Source organism: Populus alba, chromosome 1 (assembly GCF_005239225.2).
Source record: "Populus alba chromosome 1, ASM523922v2, whole genome shotgun sequence".
Taxonomy (NCBI): domain Eukaryota; kingdom Viridiplantae; phylum Streptophyta; class Magnoliopsida; order Malpighiales; family Salicaceae; genus Populus; species Populus alba.
In genome coordinates this window covers 50,254,702-50,276,509 of record NC_133284.1, presented here as the reverse complement: position 1 = coordinate 50,276,509, position 21,808 = coordinate 50,254,702, and the positions used below count along the sequence as shown (strand labels likewise).

At 35.6% G+C, this 21,808-nt stretch overlaps 1 protein-coding gene across 1 annotated transcript; it reads left to right on the top strand.

The window, feature by feature from the left end:
- Window positions 1-1,040: 1,040 nt before the first annotated feature.
- LOC118037828 (protein MOR1) lies at window positions 1,041-20,396 on the top strand. The gene is made up of 54 exons (XM_035043935.2): window positions 1,041-1,384; window positions 1,485-1,590; window positions 1,683-1,806; window positions 3,798-3,877; window positions 3,964-4,141; window positions 4,248-4,312; window positions 4,799-4,881; window positions 4,970-5,055; window positions 5,183-5,296; window positions 6,110-6,229; window positions 6,414-6,516; window positions 6,973-7,109; window positions 7,483-7,548; window positions 7,634-7,751; window positions 7,873-7,913; window positions 8,540-8,611; window positions 8,730-8,837; window positions 8,936-9,041; window positions 9,732-9,844; window positions 9,948-10,035; window positions 10,223-10,323; window positions 10,471-10,578; window positions 10,694-10,799; window positions 10,896-10,975; window positions 11,059-11,208; window positions 11,312-11,387; window positions 11,514-11,638; window positions 11,728-11,838; window positions 11,936-12,085; window positions 12,172-12,246; window positions 12,339-12,420; window positions 12,524-12,639; window positions 12,717-12,818; window positions 12,903-12,977; window positions 13,067-13,162; window positions 13,251-13,352; window positions 13,456-13,557; window positions 13,694-13,876; window positions 13,959-14,070; window positions 14,255-14,331; window positions 14,399-14,478; window positions 14,775-14,837; window positions 14,919-15,045; window positions 15,840-15,962; window positions 16,088-16,165; window positions 16,356-16,514; window positions 16,593-16,751; window positions 18,169-18,266; window positions 18,423-18,579; window positions 18,663-18,779; window positions 18,919-19,014; window positions 19,176-19,247; window positions 19,327-19,612; window positions 19,722-20,396. Exons 1-54 carry the CDS (start codon window positions 1,225-1,227, stop codon window positions 19,991-19,993), a joined length of 6,084 nt encoding a protein of 2,027 aa, XP_034899826.1. The 5' UTR covers window positions 1,041-1,224; the 3' UTR covers window positions 19,994-20,396.
- The last annotated feature ends 1,412 nt before the right edge of the window (window positions 20,397-21,808 follow it).

The following is a 21,808-nucleotide window of genomic DNA, read 5'->3' as shown; positions in this document are numbered from 1 at the left end:
TAGATTGAAAAATGTGGGATCCCTCCTTCTCATGGTCTCTTTGCTTTTGATGTGAGTTTTGAAGAAAAATGCTATTTATTATCTCTTTTTTAGCTAAGATGTTAGGAGTGCATGCCAACTTGAAAGTTTTAAAAATGCAGGTGTTAATTTAAGAGATAAACCATGCGATACACCTGTAAGAGAGTGTTTGGCATTGCGTTTGTAACTGCGTTTCGTCAAATTTTGAATTTTTTTTTTTTTTTTTTTGCTAAAATTGAGTTCGGTTTGTACTTTTTGGATCGTTTTGATGTGCTGATGTCAAAAATGATTTTTAAAAAATAAAAAAACATCATTGGCATGCTTTTCGGCACGAAAAACTATTTGAAAAAGCAACCGCTACCACACTACCAAACACGCTCTAAAAAAAACATGGATAAAGATATTTGAAAGTATGGTTATAATTATTATTTTTAAATGTTTTTTATTTAAAAATATTTTAAAATAATATTTTTTTTTATTTTAAAAAATTATTTTTGATATTAACACATTAAAATATGCTAAAAACATAAAAATTATTAATTTAAAGTAAAGATAAAAATAATTATTTTTTAATTTTTTAAAATATTTTTAAATCATAAAAATATTTTACTGTATATTTTATAAACAAAAACATTTTAATTTTGTTTGGTTAGGAAAAATATTTTACAATGATATCCCTTTAAAAATTTATAATTCTACTCTTATTAATAATAACGCATTTTCTCCATCAATCAATGTCTTTTTTTTTTTTTATAAAAAACTTAAAATAAGAAAACCATAAAAATACAAAAAACACACCTTAATAAATTTATTTCAAAACCATTAACGTTCTTTCCATTTTAACAATTTTCCCAAAATCACTTCCCTTTTTTACCCCACCATCCCCTCCTCCCAAACAACCGTCACCCCCTAAATCCCCTTCCCTCAACACGTGCATTCAACTCCCCACACCGCGCGTCGAAAAACCTCTCCAAATTCAAAAACGTACATCTCAAAATAGCCCTGTCACTCTCATGATTTTTGATTTAGCAACATTAAATAAATAAATAAAAAAACTTATCGTACTCTCCCCCTCTCTAATCCATACCCTGATTTTGTCATTTCTCCTCCAGCCTCTCTCGCCGGCGAGAGGAACTTAAAAAAGAAGAAGAAAAATATTCAGAGAAATCGCCGCAGTGAAATTGCGGGAGATCTAAAAGAAAGAAAATGTCGGAAGAAGAGAAGTTGTTAAAGGAAGCGAAGAAATTGGCATGGGAAGATCGGTTGTTACACAAGAACTGGAAAGTTAGAAACGAAGCCAATATCGATTTGGCTTCTCTTTGTGATTCCATTTCCGATCCTAAAGACTCCAGACTTCGTGAATTCGGTTAGTTAGGGTTTCTAATATTTTTTTATATAATTTTTAGGTTTCAGATCTGTTATTTGTGTCGCAAATGTGGATTCATTTTGTTGCGGTTTTTTGTTAGCTCCGTTGTTTAGGAAAACGGTTGCGGATTCGAATGCGCCTGTACAGGAGAAAGCGCTCGATGCTTTGATTGCGTTTTTACGTGCTGCTGATGCGGATGCTGGAAGGTGGTGGAATTTGTTTTTATTTTTTTTTTGCACGCGTTTTTTTTTTTTTTTTGTGGGTTTTAATTTGTTGTTGTGGTGGTGGTGGTGTGTAGGTATGCGAAAGAAGTGTGTGATGCGATTGTGGCTAAGTGTCTTACTGGTAGGCCAAAGACTGTAGAGAAAGCGCAGGCAGCGTTTATGCTGTGGGTGGAGTTGGAAGCTGTGGATGTTTTTTTGGTGAGTGATTTTATGGTTTTTGGTAAAGAGTGAAAATGCGTGTTGGTCTTGGTTGATTTTTTCTTAATTTTTTTTGCTATGGTTTAGTGTTGGAATGTTTCTCTTGTTTAATTGTTTGTTGATAATGAATGAATGAATTGTTATAATGTTTACCGAAATTGAACAAATTTTGATAATTTTTTTTAAATGCCTGTACTAAAATGGTTGATGTTTTTTATTGCTATTTTACTGTTTTTACTGTTTTGTTGACATTCCAGTGTGTAATGTTGGTATTTGATTCTTAATTAGTTGTAGGATTTATGGTAGCTTCGTGTCCATTTCACATATCAGTGTAATAGTTATCACCATTCTTCAGTTGGTTTCCTATTCGTTCCTAAGTTTATGATGCTCTGGAGATTGTCAGCTAAAAGTCTTCATTTTTATTAGCATTACTAAGTGGATTTTTTTGGAAAATTAACCATGCCAATCTAGTGTTGTAAATTAGGTGCTGGATTTAAATTTAGTTGGTAAATAAATTAGAAATGACCGTGCCTAAATATCCAAGGCGCCCTAAGCATAACAGGATAGGCTTGTTGATTATGTAGAGGCTGACTAAATGGTGTGAGCTTGTATTTTTATGTTTATTCAAAAGCAAATGTGGGAGTTAGCAAAGTCATACCTCAAATTTGTACTGCCACACTTAACAGAGCCAAACCCAACTAGATTGTCACTGAGGGCTTGTTGTTGGTGTTCTGAAATAACAGGAGATGATTTTTATTCTAGGATGCCCACTGTGGGAAAAAGTTGTGCTTCTACAACTCTCTCAATGTAGTGCTCTCATCCACTTTAAGAATTGTCTAAAGGCATAACGGAAGTTAACTATGCAATCTACTCTAGTACATCATATGGACATAATTGAGAAAAAGAGCAAAAAATGATCAATGCAGTGCATCTCTTAGAGGGTATAACGAAGCTGTTTCAGGCTCACCTTTCCTCTTCCATTTCTAGTTGGGCTTCCTTTGACAACACTGACCTTTGTCTACTGTAGCACCTCAAAATTTTGGAGGTTGGTGATGTGGCTTGTCAAGGAGTGGGCGTGGTGCCTTTTATTAATTAGTTCACCTTTTTCTAGTTTAGGTATGCTCTGTCCTTTAGGATCATTTACATGAGGTGATTTACATTTCTACTTGCATCAATATTCATCTCATCTTACCTTTAGTTGTATACGCTCATGTACTCAAGAAACAGAAATGAAAATTGAAGTTCTTTGATGGTAAATTGGGTCTGTACTACATTAACTTTCTTGTGCTACCTGATCTTTTAATTATTAGTTTTATTGATGAAACTTTCTTAAGTAATAATTTAAAATTGTAACTTGCCTCTGCTCTCTAGTATTTGAATCTCCATATAGTAGGAAAAAAATTAATCTATGTCCCACAAAGGCTGTGTGGTACATCAGTGAGCCTTAATTTATTGAAATTAAGAATCTTTCTTGTTGACTGTATGATCGCGCTCTGGTTGGGAAAAATCAACTGCAAGCTTTGTAATCTCATAGTAGCAGTTAGAATTTGTAGAACTTGCACAAGTAGCTAGGCTTTAAGATTCTTTGAATACACTTGAGTACTCTTGGAAAGTGGCACAAAGTTGGACAGTTACTTTTACTGTATATTAAAATCCCTGATATTGAGTGTCTCTGACTGTCCTGTATACTCTGGTATTTTGGAATGTGAATCAGCGCTTGTAGCCTTTCTTTTGTTTTGCTTCAGGATTTTGTAACAATCAGCAGTTTTCTGTCTCTGTCTTCTCTCTCTTTTGTTTTCCATTGTCTTCTATATTCTTTTTACTTCCTTCCTTCTTGCATTCCATAAAATTTGCCATCTATGTTTGTTTAGCTTAGTTTCTAGCTGTTGCTTGTTGTGGAGGCCTTTTGCTCACCAAAGTCTAAGAAATTCTAGCATGAATAAACCTGATTATTTTTTTTCTGAAGATAGTTAATTGTTTGGTGATTGTAGGATGCAATGGAGAAAGCAATTAAGAACAAAGTTGCCAAAGCTGTGGTGCCCGCTATAGACGTTATGTTTCAAGCCTTAAGGTTTGTAAGCAATATTTCTTTGTTGTAAAGTACTGATTCTTTTATTTGTCTAAGTGTCCCTGTTGTTTTGTTCTGTTTGCTAACAGTGATTTTGGAGCCAAAGTTGTCCCCCCAAAGAGGATTTTAAAGATGCTTCCAGAATTGTTTGACCATCAGGATCAAAATGTCCGTGCATCATCTAAAGGACTAACTCTTGAGCTTTGTCGGTGGATTGGAAAAGATCCTGTGAAATCAATTCTCTTTGAGAAGATGCGAGATACCATGGTACAACAAATTTATTCATTAATTTGCATGACATTGTCACTGTCATTTTACCTATACATTATAATGGACATTTTTTCCCTTTGTCCCCCCATGTTCCTGCTTGAAGAAAAAAGAATTGGAGGCTGAGCTTGTTAATGTTACAGGGACAGCTAAGCCATCCCGCAAGATTAGGTAAATCTAGACAAGAGCCTTTTTCTACTCTTTCATGCATTTTACTAGAGGTGCTGTAGTTCTCCTGAGATGTTTCCTTAGGCTTTGAGCTTGCATTCTTCCAACATTACCATGCTTTGAATTGATCATATGTTTTAAGTTTCTTTACTGTAATTTACAACATTGGTTTGAAGCTTGTTGTAATGTTTATTGATGTACCTGATTGGTTTGAAATTATAATTTTAAGGTTGTAATGTTACAATTGTTAAATCTGTCTCCTTTTTCTCAATGATTAATTTGTTACTTATCATTATCAATAGCTCGGGTTGGTGCTGGTGTTGTTTTATTTATAAACCTTTGCAAGTTTGTTATTCTAGATCCGCTGCTAGGCAATGCTCAGTTTTCCTTCCTTTATCAATTAGTTTAAAAAATAGGATATTTATCTGTTGGAAGTCCATTCTGTTATGCTTTGGTTGGAATGTAGAGTTAACATGCTTATGTGATCAGATCTGAGCAAGACCAGGAGCCAGAGCCAGAAGGGGTATCAGAAGTTGTGGGTTCTGGTCCATCTGAAGAAGTTGCTGCTGAAGGTATGTGATTTAACATCTCCCATAGTATTTTAACCATTCATTCTCAATTGACTAATATGCCATTACTGGTATGTGTACCGACTGTCAGCTCCTCAAGAAATAGATGAGTATGACCTTGTAGACCCGGTTGATATTTTGGGTCCTTTGGAGAAGGCTGGATTTTGGGATGGAGTGGTCAGTGCTCCTGCTTCTTTATTTCATGTTTTTAGTGTTCTGGATTTATCTTACTTCTTATTTTCATCTTCTAAATATTCAAGTTTTGTTGGTTACTATTTTTTAACATCTTGCGTCCACCTCTTAGAAAGCCACCAAATGGTCAGAAAGAAAGGAGGCTGTTGCAGAGCTGACGAAGCTTGCATCCACAAAGAGGATAGCACCTGGTGATTTCTCTGAAGTTTGTCGGACTTTGAAGAAGGTAATTTTTTTTCCTTAAAGTTGGAACAACCATTTTAAATTACCTATAATCATCTCCCTTTTTATTGTTACTATATTTTTTGCTAGAATTTCTGTGTTCCTTTCCATTTTTTTTTATGTTTTTGCTTTCTTTATCTCCTTTTCTGGTAAATGAGGTTATTTTTGTTAAAAAAAAAACAAATTTAATTGGGTGACAAATAGTTGACTTTGATTCTGGTGAAGTGCATTTGTTTGGTCAATTTGTGGAAGAGATGAGAACCTACATAACCCAAATATAATTAGGAACATTAGTTTTGAAATTTGGTGCCAAGTCAAATACTTGTCATTAGCCTTACATGCAAGGTTATTATGAGGTTACATAATTCTAAGATATTTTATATGGAGATTGTGGTATGCATTTCCTGCATAGCCATCGAATACTATTGAATTTCAATATGGCAACAAATGCTTTTGTTTATTATTTGTGTTGCTGATTTATTGTGTCCAGGGTGACTTATTATGATGCTTTCTTATCCTTCTTGTTGTATCCGTGATCTATTTTACCACCGGAAGCATAATTCTTCCCCCCCCCCTTCCCCCCCAATTAAAAGAGCTTCACTATGTATAATGCATTTGTGTATAGCCATCGAATACCATTGAATTTCAATATAGCAACTTGAACCTGGTATAGAGCTTTCAACTTGTAGGATTACAAATGCTTTTCTGTATTATTTATGCTGCTGGTTTATTGTGTCTATGGTGACTTTTATGATGATGCTTTCTTATCCTTCTTGAAGTTTCTGTGATCTATGCTTCACTATGATTTTGCCTGCAGCTTATTACAGATGTGAACATCGCTGTTGCAGTTGAAGCCATACAAGCTATTGGCAACCTTGCACGTGGTCTAAGAACCCATTTTTCTGGGAGCTCTCGGTTCTTATTACCTGTATTGCTTGTAAGAGCCATATACACTTCGATGATGACACAAATGTTCACACAATAATGCTTTTCAAACCTTGGTTACCCGAGTGTGTTGAACTGGTCCACATGTTCGACTTGTGTGATAAATGAGTTTTTAATTTTTAATACTACCTGTCTAACTCTGACAACCGTGCTGTTTCTATGGTTTCCCTTAATAGGAAAAATTGAAAGAGAAAAAACCTACACTCACCGAGGCACTTGCTCAAACTCTGCAAGCGATGCATAAGGCTGGATGCTTAAATCTTGCGGATATCATTGAAGGCAAGTTCGCCATTCATTCCAACTACTTTCATATTCTGATAAACTCTGTTACGTTGTTTGAGCCTTAGAGATTGTACTTTTAGTTTTTTGTATTTGGTTTAACCAATCCCTGCTCTGTCATTTAATCCTTTATATTTCTGTTTGTTTTATATTTCTGCTTGTTTTGGATTGGCACCACAAGTTTGTCATCATTGTTTTTAATGCATTTCATAACTGATGTAGGCATAGTTAAAACATAATTAGGCTTCTTGGGGAGAAAATCATGCATTTTCGAACTATTTATCTTTTGCGGATTCTTTTCATAATTGGCGTTTCTTTTCCCATATAGTTTTTTCTTTTCATCTATAATGCCCTGATTTCCATTTTTTAGGCATATAGGGTAAATTGTTTGCCACTATTGGCTCATGGTTTATGGGGTTACGTGGTTTTGGTTCTGAATGATTTCTTTTACTGCAGATGTCAAAACAGCAGTGAAAAATAAAGTTCCTCTAGTGCGCTCATTAACTTTAAACTGGGTGACATTTTGTATTGAAACAAGTAACAAGGCTGTTATTCTGAAGGTGCACAAGGATTATGTCCCTATATGTATGGAGGTTAGTGCATCCATTGCTCTTACAGTAATGCGTATAATCAAATTCTTCGCATGCTTGTTGCTAGTGTCCATTTCATTTTCAATGCATTGCATTTCATATTCAATAGCTGGTGTTTATTTCAGATAACAGAGCTTTTCTCTTTGGTCTATTATAAGATTTTGAAGGAGAATTAGAAAATCAATCTTTACATTGTGAATTGGAACTGGCCTATGGTTCTGACTATTCATGGATCATCATCTATTAATTTTTTTGTTATGATGCATGGAGCTATAAGATATGCAGCTGTTGGAATGCACAGATTTTGCTTATCTGCTGCCACTTTTCCTGTTTTTTTTTTTTTTTTAGTTTTGAATTAAGTGATTGTATTTTGCAGTGCCTCAATGATGGGACTCCTGATGTGAGGGATTCTGCCTTTTCAGTGTTAGCAGCAGTAGCTAAGGTAGTATTTCCATTCAAGAAAAATATTGAAAATTTATTGCTTCACTTTTAGCTACTGCTATTGTAACTCTCAAATTCTTGCTTAGTCGGTTGGGATGAGGCCTTTGGAGCGATCACTGGAGAAACTTGATGATGTGAGAAGAAAGAAGCTGTCTGAAATGATAGCAGTTTCAGGAGATGGTGTGCCTGCTGTGGCATCCTCAGGTGTGCACACCTTTTTATGTCCATGATGCTATCACACCAATTAATTTAGGGTTATAAAATCTTTAGCTATATTTATTTTTGTATTTAATTTAGTTGATCATGCTTTTTGTGCCATGGCCAGGTCCAGTCCAAGCTGTTCGTGGAAGCATGTCATTGGTAGAGGTAGGCTGTGACTTTTATTTTTTGAAACTTTATGATTCTTGATTTTGTTATTAGATTGTCTTTATCATTTGCAAAAGAGTCATTAATTACATCATAACTAGAACTGTCTTGTTTGTACCATTAGAAACTTTGTTGATTAGACTTCTAGAAAAAGCTGTTTTAAGAGGTAGATATGTGCGATGTGCACCATGGAAGAGTGACATTTATTTTGAAATCTCCAGCTGTGGTTAGTCATATAATTTCCTTTAGGGGAAGGGCCTTATGTTTTGACCATGGTCCTTGTTTCTAGGTCACTAAATTCAGTGAGCATGATCCAGCTGCTCTTAATTGAAAGATGAAAGGAAAACATCTATTGAGTTTTTTAATAATATTGTTATTTTTGGCTGATTTCTAATGTTCCTTGGTAAATTGTTTTCATTCCAATGGTTTCTTTATTATAAAAATAGCTGACTTATCCACCTTTCTGCTATATTTCTAGTGGTTTATTTCTTAATTTCTCGTGTGTTAGTCTCAATTCCCTGTGTGTTTTCTATGCACCTCACTTCGATATTTCTCTAAGGGTTGGCCTTTTCAGTTTCACTCAAATCATGATCTTAAGAAAGTTTTTTGTGTAAATTCTTTTGCAGACATCAGAAGGCTCATTTGTTAAAAAGTCGGCGGCAAGCATGCTTTCTGGGAAGAGGCCTGCACCAGTTGCTGTGAATTTCTTTTACTTTTTTCTTTTGTTTTTCTTATCATTCACATTAAATTTTGCTCTGCTCAAAGGGACATTATCACTATGATGGTTCCTGATTGTGCTATTGTTCCTTTTGTCAGGCTGCTAACAAAAAGGCAGCGCCGACTAAATCAGGGGTTAGCAAGAAAGGAGATGGTGCTGGGCGGGCAGAATCTTCAAGAGCAATTGAACCACCTGAGGATGTTGAGGTAGGCGAATGCCTTTGTTTTTAAAAGTATTCTTTGTTGATTGTCAGTTGTATTCATAGTTTTTGATACATGATTTGCTCTCTGTTTGATATTTGCAGCCAGCAGAGATGAGTCTTGAAGAAATTGAAACCAGATTAGGTTCTCTCATTCAAGCAGATACTGTTTCCCAACTGAAGAGCGCAGTGTGGAAAGAGCGGTTGGAAGGTATGTTATAAGAACCTTTTGCTTGTTTCATGCATAGATTGAAAACTGAAGGTTTACGAAGCTGTTGTTTCTGCTACTCCGATGCCATTGCTTACTCTCAATTTCAAAAACTGAAGGTTGATTGTTTTTGTCTATCAGAGGTTTTAAATGCTCATTGTTTTCTTTTACTATAGAAGTAAAAAGTTGAAACAGGACTACAAAAATCTATTAATTTGATTTCAGAAATCTTTAGTTGCAAGCTGCTTGTGACATTTGATTATGCTTTAGGGTGCTTCACTGTGAACAGGTTTTCTTCTAACATAAAGATGGTGAAATATGGTGACAGTTTTTATGCTACTGTATTGTTTCAGTAGAATTTACCTCATGCTATGTTGGTTGTGGGTAAATTGCTTGGATATAGATATTTTTTTCCTGACATGTATTTAACATTTTCTTTGGCTGTTTCTTGTAAAATTGTTTTGATTGTAACTTTATGAGTAGATATATATTTGTGTTTGTATAAATTTTCTTTAATTGGGTGGTTGATTAGAATGCTGTTCTTTACAAAGAGATGATGTGTTCTTGGTCCACTTAACTATGCTAATTTATATGTTGGTGCAGGGGAGTCTATTATTTATTTTTTATACCATGTTACATAAGCTGCATTTAATTGGTTAATTTTTCTTGTTTTTTTCATTTAAATTGCTGCAGCAATATCCTCATTTAAACTACAAGTGGAGGGGTTACAGAATCTTAATCAATCTGTGGAGATTTTGATTCGTTTACTCTGTGCTATTCCTGGATGGAATGAAAAAAATGTTCAGGTATTTAAATTTTTTTGATGTTTTACATTTTTGTATGAACAGATTGATTTCAAGCTCAATTCTGTAATGGTTATAATACTAAGAAATACAATCAAAAGTGCAGGTTCAGCAACAGGTCATTGAAGTCATTACTTACCTAGCTTCAACTGCATCAAAATTTCCGAAGAAATGTGTAGTGCTCTGCCTTTTAGGTGGGTATTAAGTGCTATTTGTCTATTCTTTTGTTTGAAGCTAGAGCTATATTTTGTGAAAGATTGCTTGTATTTTTTCTATAAATGCGAACACTCCCAATTCTGTGCTAAGTTGATTTTTCCTTTTTAACCCTGTTAGTGAATGGATTGGATAAATTACAAAGTTTTTTTTCATACCTATTCGCAGGTATAAGTGAACGGGTTGCGGATATTAAAACCAGAGCTCATGCCATGAAGTGCCTTACCACTTTCTCTGAAGCAGTGGGTCCAGGATTTGTTTTTGACCGAGTAAGTATACTTACAGTTAGGTGCTTGCTTTAACAATTTGCTTTACTTTTGGTCTAGTATAATGTAAAGACTGAGCCAGATTTAGAGAGCACTATCACCATTTTCTTATTTGTTGCTGAATAATCTGTGGAATTTCATCTTTTTCAGCTTTACAAAATTATGAAAGAGCACAAGAATCCAAAGGTTCTTAGTGAGGGAATAATCTGGATGGTTTCGGCAATTGATGACTTTGGCGTGTCACATTTGAAGCTTAAGGTTCTTCTGTCTCTTCCTCCCAATAACTCTTCCTCAACATACTGAAGATTATCTTTCTATTCCTTTTCTCATCCTTTGTTGCAGTTTTTAAGGAGAAATGCAACATATCTTGCAGGATTTAATTGATTTCTGTAAAGATACTGGGCTACAGTCGAGTGTAGCCGCAAGCAGAAATGCAACTATCAAACTTTTGGGTGCTTTACATAAGTTCATTGGTCCAGGTGTGTGATTATCTTATTTTTATTAATTTTCCACATGCCATGAATCCTTGATATGTATTTTCTTTTCTCTCTCTCTCTCTCTCTATCTGTTTGCAGATATTAAAGGGTTTCTTGCTGATGTCAAACCTGCACTGCTGAGTGCACTTGATGCTGAGTATGATAAAAATCCATTTGAGGTAATGGGAAGCTGAAGATCAAATTCCTTTCTCAAAATGTTTGTTTTATATGGTTTACTTGATCCTTTTACACATGTCTCCAGGGTGCTTCCGCCGCTCCAAAGAAAACGGTCAGGACATCAGAATCCACCTCTTCTGTTTCTGGTGGCGGGCTGGATAGCCTGCCACGTGAAGACATTAGTGGAAAGATAACCCCTACTCTGATCAAGAGTTTGGAAAGTCCTGATTGGAAGGTATGCTGTTAACATTGATGAAGCAAACTCACTTAATGTTATGATAACCTTTGTGAAACCCTCAGTTATTGTTATCATCTTGACTCTTAAATCCATGTTGCAGGTTCGACTGGAGTCGATTGAAGCTGTCAATAAAATTTTAGAGGAGGCTAATAAACGCATTCAACCAACTGGAACTGGTATGCATTCAATTTAAAATGGACTTGAATAGTTAGAAAGCTGTATTAAGACATGCATAGTGTCATAATAACGTTTCTGTTACAACTAGCAATGTGTTGATCATTAATATCTTATTTGGTTGCCAGGTGAATTATTTGGTGCCCTTAGAGGGCGTCTATATGACAGCAATAAAAATTTAATCATGACAGCTTTGACTACCATTGGTGGTGTTGCTTCTGCTATGGGACCAGCTGTTGAAAAGTCAAGCAAGGTTGGTCTACTCTAGATGAGCGTGTTTCTTTACATTTACATTTGTTGCCCTGAAAAAAGCTCAAGTTTACTGTTGGCTGGGTTTTGCAGGGTGTTCTGTCAGATATTTTGAAATGTCTTGGGGATAATAAGAAACACATGAGGGAATGCACTCTGAATACTTTAGATTCTTGGGTTGCTGCTGTTCATCTTGATAAAATGGTAATTTTTCATGCATTTACTGATAACATGTCTTATTTTAATTTTGGGGTATTTTGGTTTCTTGTTGTTTGGTATAATGACATTTCTTTGTTTCTAGGTTCCTTACATCACAGCAGCTCTGATAGAAACTAAGCTTGGTGCTGAAGGCCGCAAGGATCTTTTTGATTGGCTGTCAAAGCAACTTTCTGGATCAAGTGAGTTTTCTGATGCCATACATTTGCTGAAACCAGCCAGCTCTGCTATGACGGTAGGTTCTAGTTTAGTTTTCTTGAAAAAAGACATTTCATGACTCACCTTCTGCATTCTTGACATTTCCTCTGGGATTTTTGTTAGGATAAATCATCAGATGTTCGAAAAGCAGCTGAAGCATGCATCTCTGAGATTTTGAGAGTTTGTGGACAAGAAATGGTGAGCGCTTTATTATTATTCTGGTGTTTTTTTCTCATTCACCTGTATTGATTGATCACTAAACTTCCTAATATGTGTACCCTCTTTCTTAGATTGAGAAGAATCTGAAAGATATTCAAGGGCCAGCGTTGGCTCTTGTTCTTGAACGAGTGAGACCTGCAGGTGGTTTTCAAGGTCTGTCCTTCGGTAACTTACATGACTTCTTTTGTGTCTCTGCATGCATGCATGTGCCTCATGTTTTGAGATTGCATATTGAAATTTGTTCATGGCTTATCAGAATCGTTTGAATCTACAAAAACAATTTCAATGGGGCCATCATCCAAAACAAGTGTAAAAGTTGGAAAAGCTGCTTCCAATGGCATCTCAAAACATGCAAATAGATCTATATCTGGGGTATGTTTCTCCCATTTCATTTATCTTTTTTGAAATTCAATGTGGAGATTGATTATTTATGGTCTTGGCTTTATAAGAGAGTCATACCAATGAAAGGGTCAAAGCCAGAGCCAACTATGTCTTTTCAGGACAGAGCTGTTCAGTCACAAGCATTATTGAATGTCAAGGACTCAAACAAGGTAGTTGATATGACACATGGAATTTTTCATTAGATGTAAATAGCATTGATTAAACATTTTCCATTTGCACTTGCCTATTCACAGGAGGATAGGGAGAGAATGGTAGTACGGAGGTTTAAGTTTGAAGAGCCACGGATGGAACAGGTTCAAGATCTTGAGGTCTGGTTTTATACAGTGCTGCTTGTAAAATATATTGGATTTCTTTTCCAGCGTTTTGAGATTTCTCTTGCCATACTCCCAAATTGTAGAGTGACATGATGAAGTACTTCAAAGAGGATTTGAACAGGCGACTTCTAAGTCCGGATTTTAAGAAACAAGTCGATGGGCTGGAGATGTTACATAAGGTTTTTGGCTATTTTCTTGACTATTGGAGATTACTCTTGAGCATGGCACAGTGTTATCAAATTGAAACTGATATGTATTTTTTTCCAGGCCCTTCCATCCATTGGAAAGGAAATAATTGAAGTTCTGGACATTCTTTTGAGGTGGTTTGTTTTGCAGTTTTGTAAATCTAACACAACTTGCCTATTGAAGGTATAGTTTTTTTTTTTCCCCTTTTGTCATTGTAGACACTTCATGTTTTGAGTATGATGCTTCATGAGATGCGATCACATGAAGTTTGACCTGAAATGGACAGGTGCTGGAATTTCTCCCTGATCTTTTTGACCGGCTCCGGGATGAGGCCTACACATTGAGTGAATCTGAAGCAGCTATATTTCTTCCATGCTTGATTGAGAAGGTTCTACTAAGATCTCCGTAGCATGAATTTTCATGCATCTGGGAAAATATTCATTATTTTTTTCTTGGATGCCATGATTCTGTTCTCTGATGGGAAATACTTTTAATAGTTTTAACATACTATATTTGAAATGCAGTTGGGGCATAACATTGAGAAAGTGCGAGAAAAAATGCGTGAGCTTACCAAACAAATTGTGCAAGCATATTCAGCAGCAAAATCTTTCCCTTACATTCTGGAGGGTTTGCGCTCTAAAAACAACCGTACTCGAATTGAGTGTGCAGATCTAGTTGGGTTCTTGATTGATCATCATGGGGCTGAGGTATAATTATATATTTTATGCCGTCATTGTCTTTCACTTTTTTTTTTGCTCACACTTATCCCTGTATTTTTTTGCCCTATAGATAAGTGGACAGTTAAAATCCTTGCAAATTGTTGCAAGCTTGACAGCAGAGCGTGATGGTGAAACTAGAAAAGCTGCGTTAAATACACTGGCTACAGGTTACAAGATTCTTGGTACGTGCTGATACCATGAAATAACCAGTCACATTATTGCTACAGTAGGATTGGTAATATTGAAAGTTTAGTGTTAGGAATCTCCATTGGCTTGGCACAGATGCATATTATGTTCTCAAGTAACAGTAATATCATTCCTACTTTCTCACTTCATGTATTAATTGTTGCTCTCTTACTTCAACAGGTGACGACATTTGGAGATTTCTTGGGAAGCTGACAGATGCTCAGAAAAGCATGATAGATGATAGATTTAAGTGGAAGGTGAGTGTATATTGGTGCTTTGATCCTTTTTCCATCTTCAGTGCACTCATCATGATTTTTTTGGTAGGTACGAGAGATGGAAAAAAGGAAGGAAGGTCGCCCTGGTGATGCTAGAGCTGCTTTAAGGCGCTCTGTTAGGGAAAATGGGTGTGTATCTTATGATACTTGCATTGCATTTCTATTGGAGTTCTGTTTTGTTAGTATTATGATTTATGAATGTGACCTATTTAAGATTATTACTGTGAAAAAATTGTTTATTTGACCTTTCTTTTATTGACCTTTTTTCTTCTACTGGTATTGATATAACATCTATCCAGTTTTTCATGCCAAGTGAATGTAAATCGGAAGTTGAAAATTATGACTCTTGGCTCAGAAGCTGCTGACTTGCTTAAATTTTGACTTTGGTTATATCTTCTGACCTTAAATTCCTTATTTGTACTCAGGTCTGATATAGCAGAACAGAGTGGGGAACTTTCACAATCAGTCTCTGGTCCTATTATAGCTAGGTATAATCATTTTATTTTTCTTCGTTAATGGCATTTTGAATTTATAAGTTCTCTCCTTAAGTATCAATTGTCATTTTGCAGGAAAAACTATGGGACTCAGGAGCTTCATATGGAGGGACATATGATGCCCGGGGCACTCGTGAGTGCCAATGGCCCTGCAGACTGGAATGAAGCTCTGGACATCATTTCTTTTGGTTCCCCGGAGCAGGTTTTCAGCTGATTTCATTTCGATCCTTTCTAGTCACTAGAGTGCATTATTTCAAGTTTCAAGCATTGTCCTGGAGTATATGTGATTTTTGTGGGGAATGTGCGGCCAAGGTTGTGTTTCTAGAAAACCAAATTTGGCAGGAAAGAACAATTAGCCTAGATATATGAATTTCAGGATTCAGTACTTAATACAACAAGATCCACACAGATTACTGTTTTATCCTTTGTTTCTTGAGTTCTTGTTTGCGTGAGTTGCATAATTTTATCTTATAGCCAGCTCTTTGTTGTTTTTTTTTTTTTTAATGGCTTGAATTTGCGTAGTTGCATATGCTTCATAGATAACTGGTTCTGCCTGAACACTTACTCTTTCAGGTCTGACAAAGTCTCACTCCCTCACTTCCATATATTGGTCATATTTGGTTTTGCAAAGTTATTGCTATTTAAATTAATTTTTTCTAGGTTAAGAGTACTGTCATGTTGAATGATGTGTCCAACTGTCTTATGCATGTCCATCTCCAACTCATTCGTGTTCTCTTCACTTGCCTTGTAATTAGGTGATTGTTTACAGCTAGCTGATTTATTCTTTAATATGTCTAAAATTAATTATATATTCTTTCCAGATGTTATTTGGTTTAGTATGTGATGACAATCTGCCATGGGAATTAAAATGTTATGTTTTCATTGTATTCATAACATAGTTTCTTTATTATTTTTTCCAATGTGCAATTGTTTTGCATGATTGTTCTATTGTTAGATGAGGTCCTGAACCATATATTAAGTATTTTCTACTTGCAGTCAGTTGAAGGTATGAAAGTTGTTTGCCATGAGTTGGCACAGGCCACAAACGATGCAGAAGGCAGTGCTATGGATGAACTTGTGAAAGATGCAGATAAACTTGTTTCATGCTTGGCAAACAAGGTGACTATTGTTTCATGAAAGTTGTCTGATATCTTTTTCCTCACAATTAGATGTGAACTAGCTTGTTTTAATACCAGCTTGGTCGGCCAAAGCTCACTTGTTTCCTTGTTTTTTATATTGATCAGGTATCGAGGACTTTTGACTTCAGTTTGACTGGAGCCTCATCACGGGCTTGTAAATATGTACTTAATACACTCATGCAGGTAATTTTTGCCAGGAACATCCCTCTACATAACCTGTACTCTTTATTTCTGAGTGTGTGGTGGTCTGGATGGTGAAAGAAAGGGAGAGCCATGCTGCCTCAGAATGATCCTTTTCCTCCCTCTCCACAACCCCATCCATCATCAAGATCTATTTCTTGATAAAATTTTAACTACGTGTACTTTTCTGCAGACTTTTCAAAATAAAATTCTTGCTTATGCTGTCAAAGAGAGTACTCTTGACAGTCTGATAACAGAGCTTCTACTTTGGCTTTTGGATGAAAGGGTCCCACATATGGATGATGGCAGCCAGCTCCTAAAGGCATTGAATGTGCTGATGCTTAAGATTCTGGTGAACATTTACCCGATGATGTGCCTACTTTTTGCCTTGAAGAAGTCAATTTTTGTCAACTTACCATCATATGTACAGGATAATGCAGATCGAACTTCATCCTTTGTTGTGCTGATTAATCTGTTGAGACCACTGGATCCCACAAGGTGGCCTTCACCTGCATCAGCTGAGACCTTTGTTATCAGGAATCAGAAGTTTTCTGACCTTGTTGTAAAATGCCTTATCAAACTCACAAAGGTAATATATTTGATATTTCAGTGCTTGATGCCATCTTCCTGCTGACTTCATTTAGAACGCAAATTCTATTTATTAAATAGATGTTTCAAAATTATGAGTGCATTTGAAAAGGTCTAGTAATGCACTGTCTGTTTGGTCAAAATGATGTATGGGCAGTCTTGAACATTAAGTAATTAGATTGGATGAGTGCGACTTTGCCACCGTAACTATAATAGTGCTGACCTAGCTTGTCATCATTTGGAAACTGCTCACATTTCAATGACATTCTGGGGTTCTTGTAGCTTTTCATTGCTTCTGTTAGATCCAGCCACAATTGTTTCTGACATGGAATTTATTTCGAAAACAGTTGCTCACATGGCAATAGAAGTTAGACATCGGGTGAATCCAACTCTCGCACATCCTGCATGTGATTTCTGAAAAACTTATCTGAAAAGTTGTTTCTGGTTTGGTCTTGTGGAAGCTCGATTATAAATTACATGGGAGATAAAATCAGCTGATTTAAGTTTGGTTTTTCTGATTTTCTGTTGGATGATGAGAAAATGAAATATGTTTTGGGCAATAACATAAACTAGTATCATCTACTGTAGTAGTTGTAGACAGTTTACCTTTCAATTGGTATTAATTCTGGCAGCGAATGGTTGAATAGTAATACCATGTTCTTGCTTCTTTTGTTTTTCTATTGGGGGATGTTACTACAATTTTTGAGGTGCTTAATTGGTGAAATTTGAGCCAGAAGTGTAATTGCCAAAATGGAACAAACTTTGTAAGAGATAGAAAGGGAAAGAATGAATGGAATATTTTCCAGCTACAAATATTAGTTCAATTGTTTTTAAATCAGCAATTTCCCCTTTCCCACTCTTGTTTTTTGTTTCCTTTTCCCAAATCTAGTCATGCTCGTGGTATGTGCGAGTAGTTTGGGAGGTAGTGGGTGAGACCCAATTGGCCAAGTGTGAACACCATTAACATGTTAAAAAGAGATTTGTGAAATAAATTTGATACCAAAATGGTAACCACCGAGTCTAACATGTTATCACTTCACTCATGTTGTCCAAAACCGGAGAAATTTGCAAGAAAAGAGTTCAATTAAGTAATTGGAATGAAGGGGTGAATTGATTTGTTTGGTGCCATTAAGAACCGTCATATGTCCCCTTTTGGAGTTGATCGATGTTTTTAGCCCATTATTTTTATTTATGGTAGACTGAAACAGTGTAGCACCCTATTTTGGAATGTTATTTACCATCTATGGAGTTGGCAAGGGTGATATCTACCCAAACCTCTTCCAGTTGCAATTTCCTGAACACTATTTTTAGCATCTGTGACTTCACTTGTACCAGCATGATTGTGTTTTTGACTGTTTAGCTTGTTAACCATTGTTTATTATTCTTGGATATGTCATAGATTGATTTTTGTTACTCAGGTTCTTCAAACTACTATATATGATGTTGATCTTGACCGCATCCTTCAGAGCATCCATATTTACCTACAAGAATTGGGGATGGAAGAAATCAGGAGAAGGTATGTTTTATTGACCCCCCCCTTTCCCTGATAATGCTTGGTTCTTGTTAGATTGTGTCATTTGATTCCTCCAGAGCATCTATATTTACCTTACCTTTTGGTCTCTTAATTGATCTGACTTCCCTCTCTCTATGTGTTTTCTGAACTTATAAACAGAGCTGGAGCAGATGACAAGCCTTTGCGTATGGTGAAAACTGTTCTCCATGAACTTGTTAAGCTTCGTGGAGCTGCAATAAAGGGTCACCTATCTATGGTTCCTATCGACATGAAACCCCAGCCAATTATTCTCGCCTACATTGATCTTAATCTTGAGGTACAAAGTTAAGAAATGTGCAATCCTGCATTTATTCAACTTTGTTGTATATTTACTCATCCTGCTTCTTTGTGTTTTTGTAGACTTTAGCTGCAGCAAGAATGTTGACCTCAACAGCTCCTGTGGGCCAAAATCATTGGGGTGATTCTGCAGCCAACAATTCATCACCTGCCACGCATTCTGCTGAGGCTCAGTTGAAGGTATCAACTTCCCAGTTTCATCTCAAACAATTTGGCTGTCTGCACTTACTAAATCAAACTGGTTTTGTTTGCTTTCATCCACTCTCTTTACCTCTCTATGTATCTCAATAATACCTATTTGATTTTACCATGACTGCAGCAAGAACTTGCTGCCATTTTCAAGAAAATTGGTGACAAACAAACCTGCACCATTGGTCTATATGAGCTCTATCGCATCACCCAGTTATATCCTAAGGTCAGTAATTGATGTTTTCGTGTCTATTGGTAGAGTGATTGTACTGTTTTTTTTCTGTTTCCTTGAGATAATTAGGGGCTTGCTATGGTTATTACTCTGGCATTGGGTCCGTGAGCTGCTTATTCATTTCAGTTTTTCCTCTTCTTTTTTCCAAATCATAGGTTGATATATTTGCTCAACTCCAAAATGCTAGTGAGGCATTTCGCACTTACATCAGAGATGGTCTAGCTCAGGTATGCAATTCCTCGATCATGTCATTGTGTGTGGACGTTTCATAGATCAAGTTGCCAACAAACATTGCTTTTATTGCAGATGGAGAAGAATACTGCTGCTGGAAGGACACCTTCTAGTTTGCCAATTTCAACCCCCCCACCATCGGCCATAAATGTTTCTTCCCCTGATTTGCAACCCCTTTCCCCCGTGCATACAAACTCCTTAAATGATGCTAAACCATTGCATGTTAAACCCGAAACAACAAACTTTCATCTTCCTCCCTCGTATGCTGAAGACAACAGAGCAGTTAGTGCCTTTTTATCTAGAGGTCTCGTCTCAGAGAATTCTTTGGGTGACCAAAGAAATGAGAAGCTTATTGGTGGAGGTAAATTCACTTACTCCCTCTCTCTCTCTCTCACACACACACACAAAAACACAAACTTTATATTTTTGGTTGTTTTTATTGATGGAACCCATTGTGTTGACGTTTGCAGTAACCAGTGGGACATTAGATGCAATTAGAGAGAGAATGAAGAGTATGCAGTTAGCTGCTGCTACTGGGAATCCCGATTCAGGAAGCAGGCCATTGATGTCTATGAATGAGAACCTAAATAATGGACGGTCAAGTCAGATTCTTCGTGTGCCAGACTCGATGGGTATGGAGAATCCTTTACATAGCGGCGTTCTTCCCATGGATGAGAAGGCATTGTCTGGTCTTCAAGCCAGGATGGAGAGACTTAAAAGTGGATCTCTTGAACCCATGTAGATAAGTTAAACAAGTTTACATGTGATTCTCTTCGGCATCATCTGGTTTATAAGATTTGAAGGAGAGTCCTATCACAATTAAATGGGAGCGATTTCTGGTAGAGTATTATCATATAGAGCTCAGAGTACATTGGCAACCGGCAGGGAGTTTGATTTCCTTGTAGTGGAATTTTGAAGAACTAATCTCGAGTCCGATGCGGAGTGGCTTGTTGCTTTCTAGGTTGCTTTATGCTACAGGCATATGTATATTGTAGGCTACCTTTTCTTTTTCGGCATCTTTGTTTGATTTTTTTAATTTAATACAATCATATACCCTTTTCGGAGATGTGCTGTATGCAATTTATGGATTGGACCATGAAAATGTTGAAGCTGCATGTCAATATTCAATTCCAATTTTTGCATCACTTGCTAGTGATTTCGGTTTCTGTGAAATTCTGACAGTGATGTGGTAACTTGACACTAATTTGGGGACAACATCTTGGATGCCAAGCGCGAGTCTCATGCTGTGGGAGATTTGTTTGCCATTTAGAGGCATTGTGTTTTAAAAATGTTTTTAAAAAAAATTAATTTTTTTTTTTAGATTAATATATTTTTTCATGTGTATTGATATGAAAAATAATTTTTTAAAAATAAAAAATATATTATTTTAATATATTTTAAAAATAAATTTTTTTAAAAAAATAATTACAAATCATTTTCTCACGTGCTGCTAGCAAAATGATCCAGTCTGAGGTAAAAACTTGGATGCTTAACATAAAGTATTAAAGGGGTGAAATCATAATCGAATTGACGTTCCCTCTTTTCTAATCTAGTTGCATATTAGATTTCTTGTAGAGGTCGTGTTGATTGCCTTTATTAACGTAATTGATGACTAGTAGTAACTCTACTTTCTTTCCAACAAGAATAGTTGGTAGGCAGTGGCATGGATATATGGCGACATAGAAAAGAGTTGGAGCATCTTTGAAGAGATTTTGACAGCTCGAAGCTTCGTGGATTTACTAATACGTTGTAAAAATAGTTCTCTTATCAACACGCATGCACCCCATATTTGGAGAAAGAATGATCTCTCAATGTTCCCTTCATCATAATTATAGTTTTCTTTTTTGAGAAAAAAAAGAAAGATGGATCTTCATCAACCCAAGAATATAGCATGACCTAACACATCAGGGCAGCTTGCTAAAATATGTTCTCTCTCTCTCTCTCTCTCTCTCTCTCTCTCTCTCTCTCTCTATATATATATATATATATATATATATATATATATATATATATATATCCTATTTCTCATATTTGGAATTGAGAAATATATTGACATGTGTATTTTCCATTCAATAATTGCTTAAAAGTTGATATATTTATTAGTGTTATTTAACCTAGTAGATTAATCTAGTGATATAGACCGAGCATAATTTCATATTAAATTACATAAAAATTAACCTGAATTAAATCTGATTGATCTTATGGATTAAGTTGTGACTCGGTTGAAACCTAATTTAATTTGTTTATTTTTTATTTTTTTTCAATATGATGTTTTTACTTAAATTTTTTTTTGAAACGATACCATTTTTTATTAAACTGTATCAATTTATCTAACCCATGATGCAATAATAAAATTAAAAAAAATTTAACATGCATTGTAACTTGAAAAGACATCTAGTGGATTTTTCACCTTCTTATCATTTTGAGAAATTTCTTATAAATACATTAATTTAAAAGGCAGGACATCTGTCTAAAATATAAAATATTATGTTAGTAATCATCTCATACTTTATATATATATATATATATATATATATATATATATATATATATATCA

Coding starts and splice junctions, on each gene's coding strand:
- LOC118037828 (XM_035043935.2), top strand. CDS start 1,225: ATGTCGGAAGAAGAGAAGTTGTTAAAGGAAGCGAAGAAATTGGCATGG. Junction 18,780..18,918: donor CTGCTGAGGCTCAGTTGAAG/GTATCAACTTCC, acceptor CCATGACTGCAG/CAAGAACTTGCTGCCATTTT. Junction 19,248..19,326: donor TCAGAGATGGTCTAGCTCAG/GTATGCAATTCC, acceptor CTTTTATTGCAG/ATGGAGAAGAATACTGCTGC.